At 48.7% G+C, this 12,854-nt stretch overlaps 1 protein-coding gene across 2 annotated transcripts in view; it reads right to left on the bottom strand.

The window, feature by feature from the left end:
- Nucleotides 1-11,576: 11,576 nt before the first annotated feature.
- QRICH1 (glutamine rich 1) overlaps nucleotides 11,577-12,854 on the bottom strand; it is a 75,003-nt gene continuing 73,725 nt past the window's right edge. For both annotated transcript variants that reach the window (XM_075321480.1, XM_075321481.1), the window contains one exon: nucleotides 11,577-12,365. In XM_075321480.1, the coding sequence (XP_075177595.1) occupies nucleotides 12,173-12,365 (193 nt within the window). In that variant the 3' untranslated portion in view covers nucleotides 11,577-12,172. The remainder of the gene's footprint in view (nucleotides 12,366-12,854) is intronic.

Below are 12,854 nucleotides of genomic sequence, written 5' to 3'. Positions count from 1 at the left end.
GCGACAGAGCGACAACTAAATGTGCAGGCAGCAGGAGCCGGCTTCTGCGGACGCTGGTAACCACGGTAAACATCGGGTAACCAAGAAGCCCTTTCCTTGGTTACCCGATATTTACCTTAGTTACCAGCGTCGGCCGCTCTCAGCTGCCAGTGCCGGCTCCTGCTCTCTGCACACGTAGCCAGAGTACATATCGGGTAATTAACCCGATGTGTACTGTGGCTATGTGTGCAGGGAACAGGGAGCCGGCATTGGCAGTGTGAGAGCGGCGGACGCTGGTAACTAAGGTAAATATCGGGTAACCAAGGGAAAGGCTTCTTGGTTACCCGATGTTTACTGTGGTTACCAGCGTCCGCAGAAGCCGGCTCCTGCTGCCTGCACACGTAGCAGAGTACACATCGGGTAATTCACCCGATGTGTACTGTGGCTAGGAGTGCAGGGAGCCAGCGCTAAGCGGTGTGCGCTGGTAACCAAGGTAAATATCGGGTTGGTTACCCGATATTTACCTTAGTTACCAAGCGCAGCATGCTTCCACGTGTAGCGACGCTCCAGCGATCCCTGCCAGGTCAGGTTGCTGGTGGGATCGCTGGAGCGTCGCTTAGTGTGACATCTCACCAGCGACCTCCTAGCAACTTACCAGCGATCCCTATCAGGTTGTATCGTTGGGATCGCTGGTAAGTTGTTTAGTGTGACTGGGCCTTTACTCTGAGCCTCAAAATTGTCTGAGACTTTATTTGCTCTTTAGATCACTTCTCGGCAATCAGCTAGCATCACAAACAAGCAGGTAATACATATAGTGTGTCCCCCCCCTTATCCTGTCCACCGCCATTAACTTGAGAATGGCAGCAACTATAGGCATAGAAGTGGTGTCTAGGTATAGTAAAGTAGCCATGCGCTACACAATGAAACCACCTATAGCGCCACCTGATGGAAAACAACGGAGTTAGCATTTCTCCCTCGAAAATGGAACGAGAGAGAAAAAAAATGAATTACAAAGTTGTAGGGCATCATCAATTCAATACGAATCGACACCTTGCATAAAGAAATGCTAAGATTAGAACATATAAAACTCACAAGACTGCGGACGTGAAGCGATACCTCATGGAGACCTTCCTAGAAGTCATTGGGTATGGTGGCTGTGTGGAGTGGCCTCCACGCTCACCTGACCTGACCCCATTGGACTTCTTTCTGTGAGGTCACATCAAACAGCAGGTGTATGCGACCCCTCCACCAACATTGCAGGACCTACGACAAAGTATCACAGATGCTTGTGTAAATGTGTCCCCTACCATATTGCACAACGTGCAGCAAGATACAGTATGCTGTGCAGAGTCCAGATGTGCATTGCAGCGGACGGTGGCCACATTGAGCATCAAAGTTAAATGAGCACCATATGCGTGACCAGCATTCAATGTTGTTTTTTTTTTGGGGGGGGGGGTCATGGGTTTCATATCATAGCATTTCTGTACGCAAGGTGTTGATTCATATTGAATTGATGATGCCCTACAACTTTGTAATTCTCTATCTCGTTCCGTTTTTGAGATAAAAATGCTAACTCCATTGTTTTCCAGCAGGTGGCGCTATAGGTGGTTTCATTGCGTAGCGCATGGCTACTTTACTATACCTAGACACCACTTCTATGTCTATAGCTGCCACCGTTCTCAAGTTAATGGCGGTGAACAGGATATGGGTGGATACACTGTATAGAAGTTATCACAGGATCCTCTGTTCACAATAGGTGCTTTCACAGCTCACCTCCTCCCCCTTCCAGCACAAGTCACAAAGCATACCCATATCACTCTCCTATAGAAGTCAATGAACTTCATCATACTATTGTTTCCTATACTGAATGTGTCTCCTGCAAGTTTCATCTCCAATTGCTTTTCATGGAAGTTAGAGATGCTAACCATCCCCAGACCATGTGCCCAAAATAGAAAAAAATAAAAAAAGATTAGAAAAAAGGAAAAATATCACTATTGTGTTAAAAAAAACAAACAAAAAAAACCAACCCACAACATATCTAGGGAACCCATAACCTGAAGGGTGGCCATACACCTTATTTCAGTGTTGCTCAGTTTCTTACCTTGGGAGCCACATTCTATGTACAGTGGAACCTCGCTTAACGAGTAACCCACTTAAGCAAAATTCTCGTTAACAAGCAAAGCTTTCTGTAAATTTGTAACCTGCTTTACGAGAAAGCTTTGCTGTACAAGCAAAATCCTCACCGCACACACTTCCGGTTCCGTACATCCACCGCGCTCTGACCCGCACTTGCAGTCCACACAAACAAACACGCATACACACAAGCACGCACACACAAACACATACAGTATTATGCTCACCATACCTTCCATTCCACCGCCAGCCTCATGGTTCTTGTAGTTCCTGGGTACATCGCAACGTACTCGCGGCGAACTACAAGACCCAGGAGGCCGGTGATAGAACGGAAGGTAAGGTGAGCATAATATGTGTACCTTCAGTTCCATCGCCGGCCTCCTGGGTCTTGTAGTTCGCCGTGAGGACGTCGCGATGTACCCGGGAACTACAAGTACCATGAGGCCGGCGGTGGAATGGAAGGTAAGGTGAGCATATAACATGTGTACCTTCCGTTTGATCGCCGGCTTCCTGGGTCCTGTAGTTCACCGCTCCACTCCAGGCTGTGCATCCGCAACCATAGCAACGAAGCAGGAACTTCCTGTCACCGCTACTCAAAGGCAGCACGCTGGCCAATCAGAGGCAAGTGGCTCATGCCTTTGACGTCAGCGCTCTGGCCGGGACGTTCCGCCCTCGTCATTACGGTAACCCGATACACAGTCCATACCGGAGAACAACAAGTCCCAGGAGGCTGGCGAGGGAACGGAAGGTAAGGTGAACATAATATGTGCGTGTGTGTTTGTGCATGTGTGGAATGACACAATAGGGGACCAGGATGGGACATTTAACAAGTTGTTGAACGAATTGTCTGCAATGCAATGATTTCTTATTACCTTGGTTAACAAGCGCACTCCCAGAACAGATTGTTCTCGTTAACCAAGGTTCCACTGTATATAAAAATCACAGAAGGCATATCCCTAATAGAAAACAGGAACCGTCTCCAAATAAATCAGTGCATTACTAGAAGACTTCAAACTTGATAAAATCTGGCCCCATAGATTTTCTAACAGTTTTTCAAAAAGTGTGCAAGCATTAATATGCGCACATTGTGCACTATTGATGAGTGTTTGGCTAGTGAAGACTATGGGGCAGAGAAGCAGCCGCAGCACCGATTCGGTCTTTACAGGATAATTCGATTTTTTCTAGGCCCAGTGTTAATGTTCAGAGCTAGAAAGAAGACAGACGAATCAAAAAGTCGGGATGGGGTCCCATGCCTTAGAGATGAATGTTAGTCAAACCCTCCAAATGTGTATGGGAGTGTCCTGACGTTTCACCCACACAAAAAAAAAAAAAAAAGTTGGATCTATAACACTTTAAAATGTTGTTCCTTTTGTTTTTGTTTTTTTTTAGAGACATAAAAAAAGGTGCGCCTCGAGCATACGCCCATTCTTTTCTCCCAAATTAAAAAACACATGAAGCATAGCTGATCCCCAATGTATCAGAGGTCGGGGGTTGTAGAGTTCAGCAATCAAAGGCAATTGTCAGCAGGATTTCACTCCCCAAACAAATCTTTCAAGGACAAAGTCCAGCAATACCTTTACATGGCCAGTCCCTTCCTTAGAAATCAGAATTTGACTTGAGTAAATGAGGCTGGAGAACTATATGTAGGTCTGAAGCCTCTGTCACTCCAGCTCTGTGTCACCACCTGCTGATTGTCTGACAGCCTCTAAGCTCTCCAGGCAAAAAAGGAGCCTCCAGTCAAGTAAAAGGCTGCAGCACTGGGCAGGGAATAGACCTGGAGTGACAAATGCTTCACATCTACTAATGCTTCTTTAGTTAACTCACAAGCAGATTTACCAGTAAGGCTAAGACCGCACTTTGCGTTTCAGGTGCTTTTTTAGGTCCGTTTTGAGATGCACCTTTTTCATGCCAGAAGGCATGCGTTTTGATTTTCCAGCAAAGTCTATGGAAAATGGGGATTTCTAGACCGCACTTTGCGTTTTAAAACGCTGCGTTTAATTTGCATATTTTGTGGCAAAAACCATGCGTTCAAAGAAGCAGCATGTCAATTGTTTTTGCCATTTTGGGTGTGTTTTGCTAACATTGAAGTCAATGAGAAATGGCAAAAAACAAGAAACTTCAAATTCCTGCATTTTACCTGCTTTTTAGGTGCAGAAAAAATGCATTTTTTGACTTCAAAAACGCATGCTTTTCTGACATTAAAATAATGGAATATGTCCCTTTACACACAAACATAGTCCGACAATTAAATTAAAGAATATTATGATTTTATTGCTATTTTAACATTAAATATTATAAATCCGCTATAATTTCATGAAATATATAGATTATCTTTATTAATTCTAAAATTATATGTTTTCCTTTTTTTCCTCTTTTTCATGATGTTTGACTATTTAATCTTTATTTAGCAGTGTCTTGATGTTCAAAACGCATCTGTCAAAACAGGTGAAAAAGCAGGTAAAAAGCGCTAAAAACGCATCTAAAACGTGGTAAATACGCATGCGTTTTCAGCGCTAAAGTTCTGAAAGAAGGGAATTTTGTTACTTACCGTAAATTCCTTTTCTTCTAGCTCCAATTGGGAGACCCAGACAATTGGGGTGTATAGCTTCTGCCTCCGGAGGCCACACAAAGCATTACACTAAAAAGTGTAAGGCCCCTCCCCTTCTGGCTATACACCCCCCGTGGGAACACGGGATGCTCAGTTTTAGTGCCAAAGCAAGAAGGAGGAAAGCCAATAACTGGTTTAAACAAATTCAATCCGAAGAACATCGGAGAACTGAAAACCGTTCAACATGAACAACATGTGTACCCGAACAACCAAAAATCCCGAAGGAAACAGGGGCGGGTGCTGGGTCTCCCAATTGGAGCTAGAAGAAAAGGAATTTACGGTAAGTAACAAAATTCCCTTCTTCTTCGGCGCTCCATTGGGAGACCCAGACGATTGGGATGTCCAAAAGCAGTCCCTGGGTGGGTAAATTAATACCTCAAGTTTGGACTGTAAAACAGTCCTTCCCTACATGGAGGCAACCGCCGCCCGTAGGAGTCTTCTACTTAGGCTGGCATCCGCCTAAGCGTAGGAATGCACCTGCTAATGCATGGTGAAGGTGTGCAGACTCTACCAGGTAGCCGCCTGGCACACCGGTTGAGCCGTAGCCTGGTGCCGTAATGCCCAGGATGTACCCACGGCTCTGGTAGAATGGGCCTTCAGCCCTGATGGAACCAGAAGCCCAGCAGAACGGTCGGCTTCAAGAAATGGTTCGTTGATCCATCTGAAAAGGGGGATACCACCTTAGGGAGAAACCCCGGAATCAGGCGCAGCACTCCCTTGCCTTGGTGAACACCAGGAAGGGAGCCTTGGATGGCAGCGCTGCTAGCTCAGACATTCTCCGCAGAGACGTGACCGCTACCAGAAAGGCCACTCTCTGTGAAAGTCGAGAAGTGAAAACATCCCTCAGAGGCTCGAAGGGCGGCTTCTAGAGAGCAAGTAGTACCCTGTTCAGATCCCATGGGTCTAACGGCCTCAGTTCGGAGGGATAATGTGACAAACCTCCTGCAGGAACGTGCGTACCTGAGGAAGTTGTGCTAGGCGCTTCTGAAAGAATACAGACAGCGCTGAGATTTGCCCTTTAAGGGAGCCGAGCGACAACCCTGTTTTCCAACCAGATTGCAGGAAGGAAAGAAAAGTAGGCAATGCAAATGGTCAGGGAGACACTCCCTGAGCAGAGCCCTAAGATAAGAATATCTTCCACGTCCTGTGGTAGACCTTGGCAGACGTCGGCTTCCTCGCCCGTCTCATGGGCGTAATGACGTCTGGAGATAATTCTGAAGACGCTAGGAGCCAGGACTCAAGTCCACCCAGTCAGGTTCAGGGCCGTAGCATTGAGATGGAAAAAAGCGGCCCTTGGGACAGAAAGTTTGGCCGGTCTGATAGTGCCCCCGGCCGGCCGATCGTGAGATGCCACGGCTCCGGGAACTACGACCACCTCTGCCAGTCTGGTGCGACGAGGATGGTGCGGCGGCAATTGGAGCTGTCTTGCGTAGCACTCTGGCCAACATTGCCAGAGGGGGAAACACCTAGGGTAGCTGGAACTGCGACCAATCCTGAACTAAGGCGCCTGCCGCCAGAGCTCGTTGATCGTAAGACTACGCTGTTGTGCCGAGACGCCATTAGGTCGACGTCCGGTCTCCCCCGGTGGCCACAGAGTTTCTGCAACACGTCCGGGTGCAAAGACCATTCCTCTGCGTCCATACCCTGGCGACTGAGGAAGACTGCTTCCCAGTTTTCTACGCCCGGGATGTGAACTGCGGATATGGTGGATGCTCTGTCTTCCACCCACATCAGGATCCGCCGGACTTCCTGGGAGGCTTGCCGACTGCGTGTTTCACCTTGGTGGTTGATGTATGCCACCGCCGTGGGGTTGTCCGACTGAACTCGGATCTGTTTGCATTCCAGCCACTGCTGGAAGGCTTGCAGGGCAAGATACACTGCTTAGATTTCCAGAGTCCTGCGGTGGAGAAAGACTGTTCCCCACCCTGACAGACTCGCGTCTGTCGTGACCACCGCCCAGGATGGAGGTAGAGAATGTCCCATTGAATTGGACGCAGATGAAACTGCGCGAAAGGGACTGCCTCCATTGCTGCCACTATCTTGCTAAGAAGGGCATGAGGCGTCTTAAGGGGTGTGACTGGCCTGGAAGGAGAGACTGCACCCCTGTCTGTAGTGAACGCTGTTTGTCCAGCGGAAGCTTCACTATCGCTGAGAGAGTATGAAACTCTATGCCAAGATATGTCAGTGATTGGGTCGGTGAGATTTAACTTTGAAAAGTTGATGATCCACCCGAAACTCTGGAGCGTCTCCAGCGCCATGCTCAGGCCGCTTTAGCATGCCCCTTGAGAGGGTGCCTTGACAAGTAGATCGTCCAAGTAAGGGATCACAGAGTGACCCTGAGAGTGCAGGCCTGCTACCACTGCTGCCATGACCTTGGTGAAAACCCGTGGGGCTGTCGCCAGACCTAAGGGCAGGACTACGAATTGAAGATGCTCGTCTTCTTGAATCGTAGCAACGCTGGTGCTCTGGAGCAATCTGCACAAGGGGATAAGCATCGTGATTGCCTGAAGTGGAACAGGGATTACCACTCCTTCTGCTCGCAGAAGAGCAGCGGCTCGGTCGTTTGAAGAAATCGAGCCAGAGGACGAGAACAAAACTCTATCCTGTACACGTGAGACAAATGTCTCTCACCCACCGGTCTTTGACCTGTGGCAGCTAAATGCCACCAAGCGGGAGAATCTGCCCTTGACCGCGGATGCGGAGATAAAGGGAGGCTGAAAGACATAAGGAAACCGCCTTGTAAGCGGTTCCTCCGGCTGCCGTCTTTGGGCGCGAGTGAGCCCCCAGGAATCTGAGCCCCTCTGAGTCTTTTGAGTCATTTTGGACTAGGAAATTGGGACCTGCCCGAGCCTGGAAGGACCGAAACCTCGACTGTTTGATCTGGGCTGGAGTAAGGACGAATCCTTACCCTTGGACTGTTCGAGTTTATGCAATCGGTCACCCAACAGTCTGTACCAGATAATGGCAAATTGGTTAAGCCCTTTTTTGGAAACCGATTCTGCCTTCCATTTCCTTAACTCCAAGGCTCTGCGCAAAACCACGGAGTTGGCTTACGCCCCCGTGTACGGCTCGTAGAGACCAGGACAGCATGAATAGCGTAAGTCGCAATGCAGACATATGCGAGATTAAGAACGCCACCTGCAGCACAGATGTACGTGTGACAGTGTCCATCTGCGCAAGACCAGCTGAAATAGCTTGGAGTGCCCATACGGCTGCGAATGCTGGAGCAAACGACGCGCCGATAGCTTCATAGATGGATTTCAACCCGAGCTCCATCTGTGTCAGTGGCATCTTTAAGGGAAGCCCCATCGTCCACTGCAACTATGGATCTAGTCGCAAGCCTGGAGATTGGAGGATCCACCTTTGGACACTGGGTCCCGCTCTTGACCACGTCAGGTGGAAAGGGATAACGTGTATCCTTAATACATTTGGAGAAACGCTTATCTGGATAAGCCTGGTGTTTCTGAACTGCTTCTCTGAAGTCAGAGTGGCCAGAACAGTACTCAATTAACGCTTGAGATACTGAAAACGGAAATTTCTCCTGCTGTGACGCTGACTCCTCTACTGGAAGAGCTGAGGGAGAAATATCCAACATTCCATTGATGGACGCTATAAGATCATTCACTATGGCGTCACCATCCGGCGAGTCCGGATTGAGAGCGGTCTCAGGATCAGAGTCCTGAACAGCCACTTCTGCCTCATCATACGGAGAGTCCTCTGCTGGAACCCTGACCAGTGATGAAGCCGAGTGCCGCTCCCAGCGAGCTCGCTTAGGCTGTCTGGGACTGTCGCCCGTGTCAGAGCCTTCACCCTGGGATGCATGGGACCCCCCCGGAGCAATGATTTGTTCCAAATGAGGGTGGCTAGGGAGCATTGAATCAACATTGCCCATGGTCTGTCTGGACTGCAGAGTCTCTAAGATGTTAGCCATAGTCACAGACAATCTGTCAGCCGAAACTGCAACTCCGTCCCTGTCCCTGGACAGGGTTCACAGGTGGTTCCTTTGGCCACCTCTAGCAGAGACCCCGGCTGAGCAAATGCCACAGGGGAGCATTGCACACAATGGGGATCAGTGGAACCTGCCGGTGGAACAGTATCACATGCAGTACAAGCAGCATAGAAAGCCTGTGCCTTGGCACTCTAGCTTTTTTGCTGCCTCTTGCTTTTTTGCTGCTGCCAAGAATAGCGACCGTACAGTGCAATGTATAGCATACAAGCACAAAGTACAAATGAACACTTTAGCACATGCAATACAAGCAGCATAGAAAGCCTGTGCCTTAGCACCCTTGCTTTTTTGCTGCTGTCGTCTAGCCCTTTAGGATAGTATATAGGCAGGAATAGCGACCGTACAGTGCAATGTATAGCATACAAGCATAAAGTACAACTGAACACTTCAGCACATGCAATACAAGCAGCATAGAAAGCCTGTGCCTTAGCACCCTTGCTTTTTGCTGCTGTAGTCTAGCCATCTAGGAGAGCATATAGCCAAGAATAGCGACCGTACAGTGCAATGTATAGCATACAAGCATAAAGTACACATGAACACTTCAGCACATGCAATACAAGCAGCATAGAAAGCCTGTGCCTTAGCACCCTTGCTTTTTGCTGCTGTAGTCTAGCCATCTAGGAGAGCATATAGCCAAGAATAGCGACCGTACAGCGCCATGTATAGCATACAGGCATAAAGTACAACTGAACACTTCAGCACATGCAATACAAGCAGCATAGAAAGCCTGTGCCTTAGCACCCTTGCTTTTTTGCTGCTGTAGTCTAGCCATCTAGGTACAGTACAAATGAACACCGGCATTAGTGGGGTCAGCACTGCTTACCGCCCGCACAAAAGCGGGTGTGAGGTTGCCAGAATCCTGTGACTGGTTGCCCAGAGCTTGTCTCCGTTCTCCAGCCCAGACTGCAAACTGTAATGGCTGCCGGTGTCCTGTGCAGAGGGGCGGGCCGTGGGCGTGCCCCAGACAAGAGCGGGAAAGCTGGCGTCCCCTGTGTTCAGTGAGGGGGCTGGAGAATGCAAAGCAGACTCCAGCTCTCGGCGCTGACCTTCTGTACAGCGTCCCGCCCCTCCCCTGACTGGCAGGGCTGGGGGCGGGAACGAAACGAAAACTAGGCCGCAAAGCCGGGGATTCGAGTAATACGCGCGGCCGTCCCATGTGCACGGCCAGCGCGGAAGTCCCCGGCGCACCACAAGTCCCAGCCGCGCCACAGTGTAAAAACACCCAGCCGCGACCGGCGCGACCGTTTCTATCACATAAATTCACTCAGCAAGCTGCAGTGAATAATGGCACAAGCGCTCCGCGCTGTTGTCCCCGGCGCACTAACACTCCCAGCAATGCTGGTGTGTGTGTGCGCGATGTGTATGGGGACACAGAGTACCTTGATGTAGCAGGGCCCTGTCCCTGACGATACTCAGCTCCATATCCAGCAGGTTCTCTGGGTCTGTGGATGGAGCCTGGTCTCAGTGCCTGGAGACCGGTAAGATCCCACTTCCACAGAGCCCCTCAGGGGGATGGGGAAGGAAAGCAGCATGTGGGCTCCAGCCTCCGTACCCGCAATGGGTACCTCAACCTTAACAAACCACAAGTGGGGTAAGAAGGGAGCATGCTGGGGACCCTATATGGGCCCTCTTTTCTTCCATCCGACATAGTCAGCAGCTACTGCAGTGGAGCTATGCGTGGATGTCTGACCTCCTTCGCACAAAGCTTGAAAACTGAGCATCCCGTGTTCCCACTGGGGGTGTATAGCCAGAAGGGGAGGGGCCTTACACTTTTTAGTGTAATGCTTTGTGTGGCCTCCGGAGGCAGTAGCTATACACCCAATCGTCTGGGTCTCCCAATGGAGCGCCGAAGAAAAGGCAACTTTGGTCAAATCAATTAAGCCCAAAACGTGCGTTTAGAACCGCAAGTAGGAGAACGCAAAGTGTGGTCTTAGCCTAACAGAGGAATGAACTTGACAATTAAAAAGGTATTGCTGGACTTGCGTTTGAAACTACATGCACATACACCGAATTTTTCGGATTAGAAGACGCACTTTTCCTCCCAAAACTTTGGGAGGAAAATGAGGGGTGCGTCTTAAAATCCGAATGTAGCTTACCAGGGGGTTGTGCAGCGGGGTCAAAGGAGGCGGGCTAATACTATGTGGGTGTGCTGCGGCCCCGCCGCTCTGCTCGGCGCTCGACTGCTCTGGACTGCTTGGCACTCGACTGCTCCAAGCGGCGTGCGGTCATTCTGCAGGTGTCGGCGGTCAGGGTTTCAAATAATGGCGCCTAGGGTCAGCACGAGCGCAGATGGAGCTCTCAGATCAAGCTCTCATCTGCGCATGCGCCGACTCCGACCGGCAATATTTGAAGCGCTCACCGCCAACATCTTTAGAATGGCTGGTGACTCCTATCGCAGCCGCGCCACCAGCCCCGCGCAGAGTAGAGCGGCGTCACCGGCCCCGGTCAGAGCAGAGCGGCGTCACCGGCCCCGCGCAGAGCAGAGCCCACAGTGAGTATCTGGGCCCCCCCCCACCTCTATACTACTCGCAGTATTTCAGTAATCCAGTACTGCCGCTGCCTTTTATGACTCCCGCTCTGCTGCTGCCCCCTCTCCCTTGTAAAACACCACCAGATTATAAACTGGACCCCATATATATTTTTTTTTAGTTACCTTTTTTCTCCCTCCAAATTTGGGGTGCATCTTATAATCCGGTGCGTCTTATAAAACGAAAAATACGGTAGTTTGGGAATGAAATCCTTCGGATAGATTTCTTTTAAAGTTTAGCTACCTTGATAGCCCCCTATCCAATGGCCTACAGATACCCAATACCAAAAAGGCCAGACCTGAAAATAAAACACACGGCTCGGTTGCATGTTAAAAAAAGACATGCTTATCATTCTTAATAAAACAAGAAAGATTAGGAACAAATGAGAAATCTGGATATATCTGCAGCAGATACACAATATTATATTACAAGAAATGTACACAGGCTCATATGCCAGCAGTTTAAGGCCTTGATACCTGGGCCAGATGAGAAGAAGTCGATATATTTAGGCTTATGTGGATTTTTTTGTATACATAACAATATAAAATCGTTAAACACTTTGTTTTCCTTCAGAATACAAGTCCTTATAGGCAAGAAAATAGGCGACTGCTTCCACAATAGTCCATCATGTAAACCCTTGAAATGCAGGAAGACAAAATGTATGTCTACAATCCCCCCCTCCCTATACAGGACTATCTTCCAGATTCATTTAGAATTTGGTACTCGTAGATTTAAACAATTGTGTATAGTTTGATAAGATGCAGATTGGGGTTTCTTATACTTTATTTTTAAACAGAAGAAGCCTAAAAGGGCCTCATTACTACACCAATAGAAAAAAAAAGTAGGCATCGTCTTTAGTGTAAAAGTCTGTACATTTTATTTCACCATCACATTCCCTCCGCGTCTGTAACCGCTTGTTTAGTGCATGTTGGTGGCGCCGGCGACCACAATGGCTTCCTGGATTTCACGGACAATTAGGATTCGGGTCAACATCTGCTCCATCTGCTCTCGGCTTATTGGCTGGGTGGAGTACCAGATTGGACTGTTAGGGGCCACCACTGGCTCTGGCGTCAAGTAAAACGTGTCATTTCGACCTTTCACGCTCTGTGGGCTAGAAATGAAAGAAGAGCAAGGATTAGACAGCATGTTGCCTGAGATTTAAGATATTTAGACGTAGGAAATGGAAGTACTTGGCACACAAATTGGCAAATTTTTTGTAGCACTATTGGAAATGGTGACTGCCTCTATATTTGGTTGACCTTCTCGGTCCTTTATATTTTGTAGCTTTTATCCCCGGAGAGATGTCTGATAAATATTACGTCTGGGTCCCTACCACAGAAAGGTGGCCTTGTTGTGGTTGGTGGGCTCTCAGGAATTGGCCAATTTGTGACCCAAGAACCTTCCTTTTAAAAATCTGTACAGGTTAAAGAGCGCCGACAGAGCAGGGTGCGGATTCAATAGAAAGTACAGAATGAAGCCCATGCTTTCTATTGAATCCTTACTATGCTCATTTAAGCAGGAGCTGTGCACTATTTAGGGTCTATAGAGTGACTGGTGGGGACCCAGATCCCCAATCTACAAACAAAAAAATAAATAAAGA

The sequence above is a fragment of the Anomaloglossus baeobatrachus genome, chromosome 8 (genome assembly GCF_048569485.1).
Source record: "Anomaloglossus baeobatrachus isolate aAnoBae1 chromosome 8, aAnoBae1.hap1, whole genome shotgun sequence".
NCBI classification, from domain to species: Eukaryota; Metazoa; Chordata; class Amphibia; order Anura; family Aromobatidae; genus Anomaloglossus; species Anomaloglossus baeobatrachus.
The sequence above is the reverse complement of the archived record's forward strand: the minus strand, read 5'-3'. Positions and strand labels throughout refer to the sequence as shown.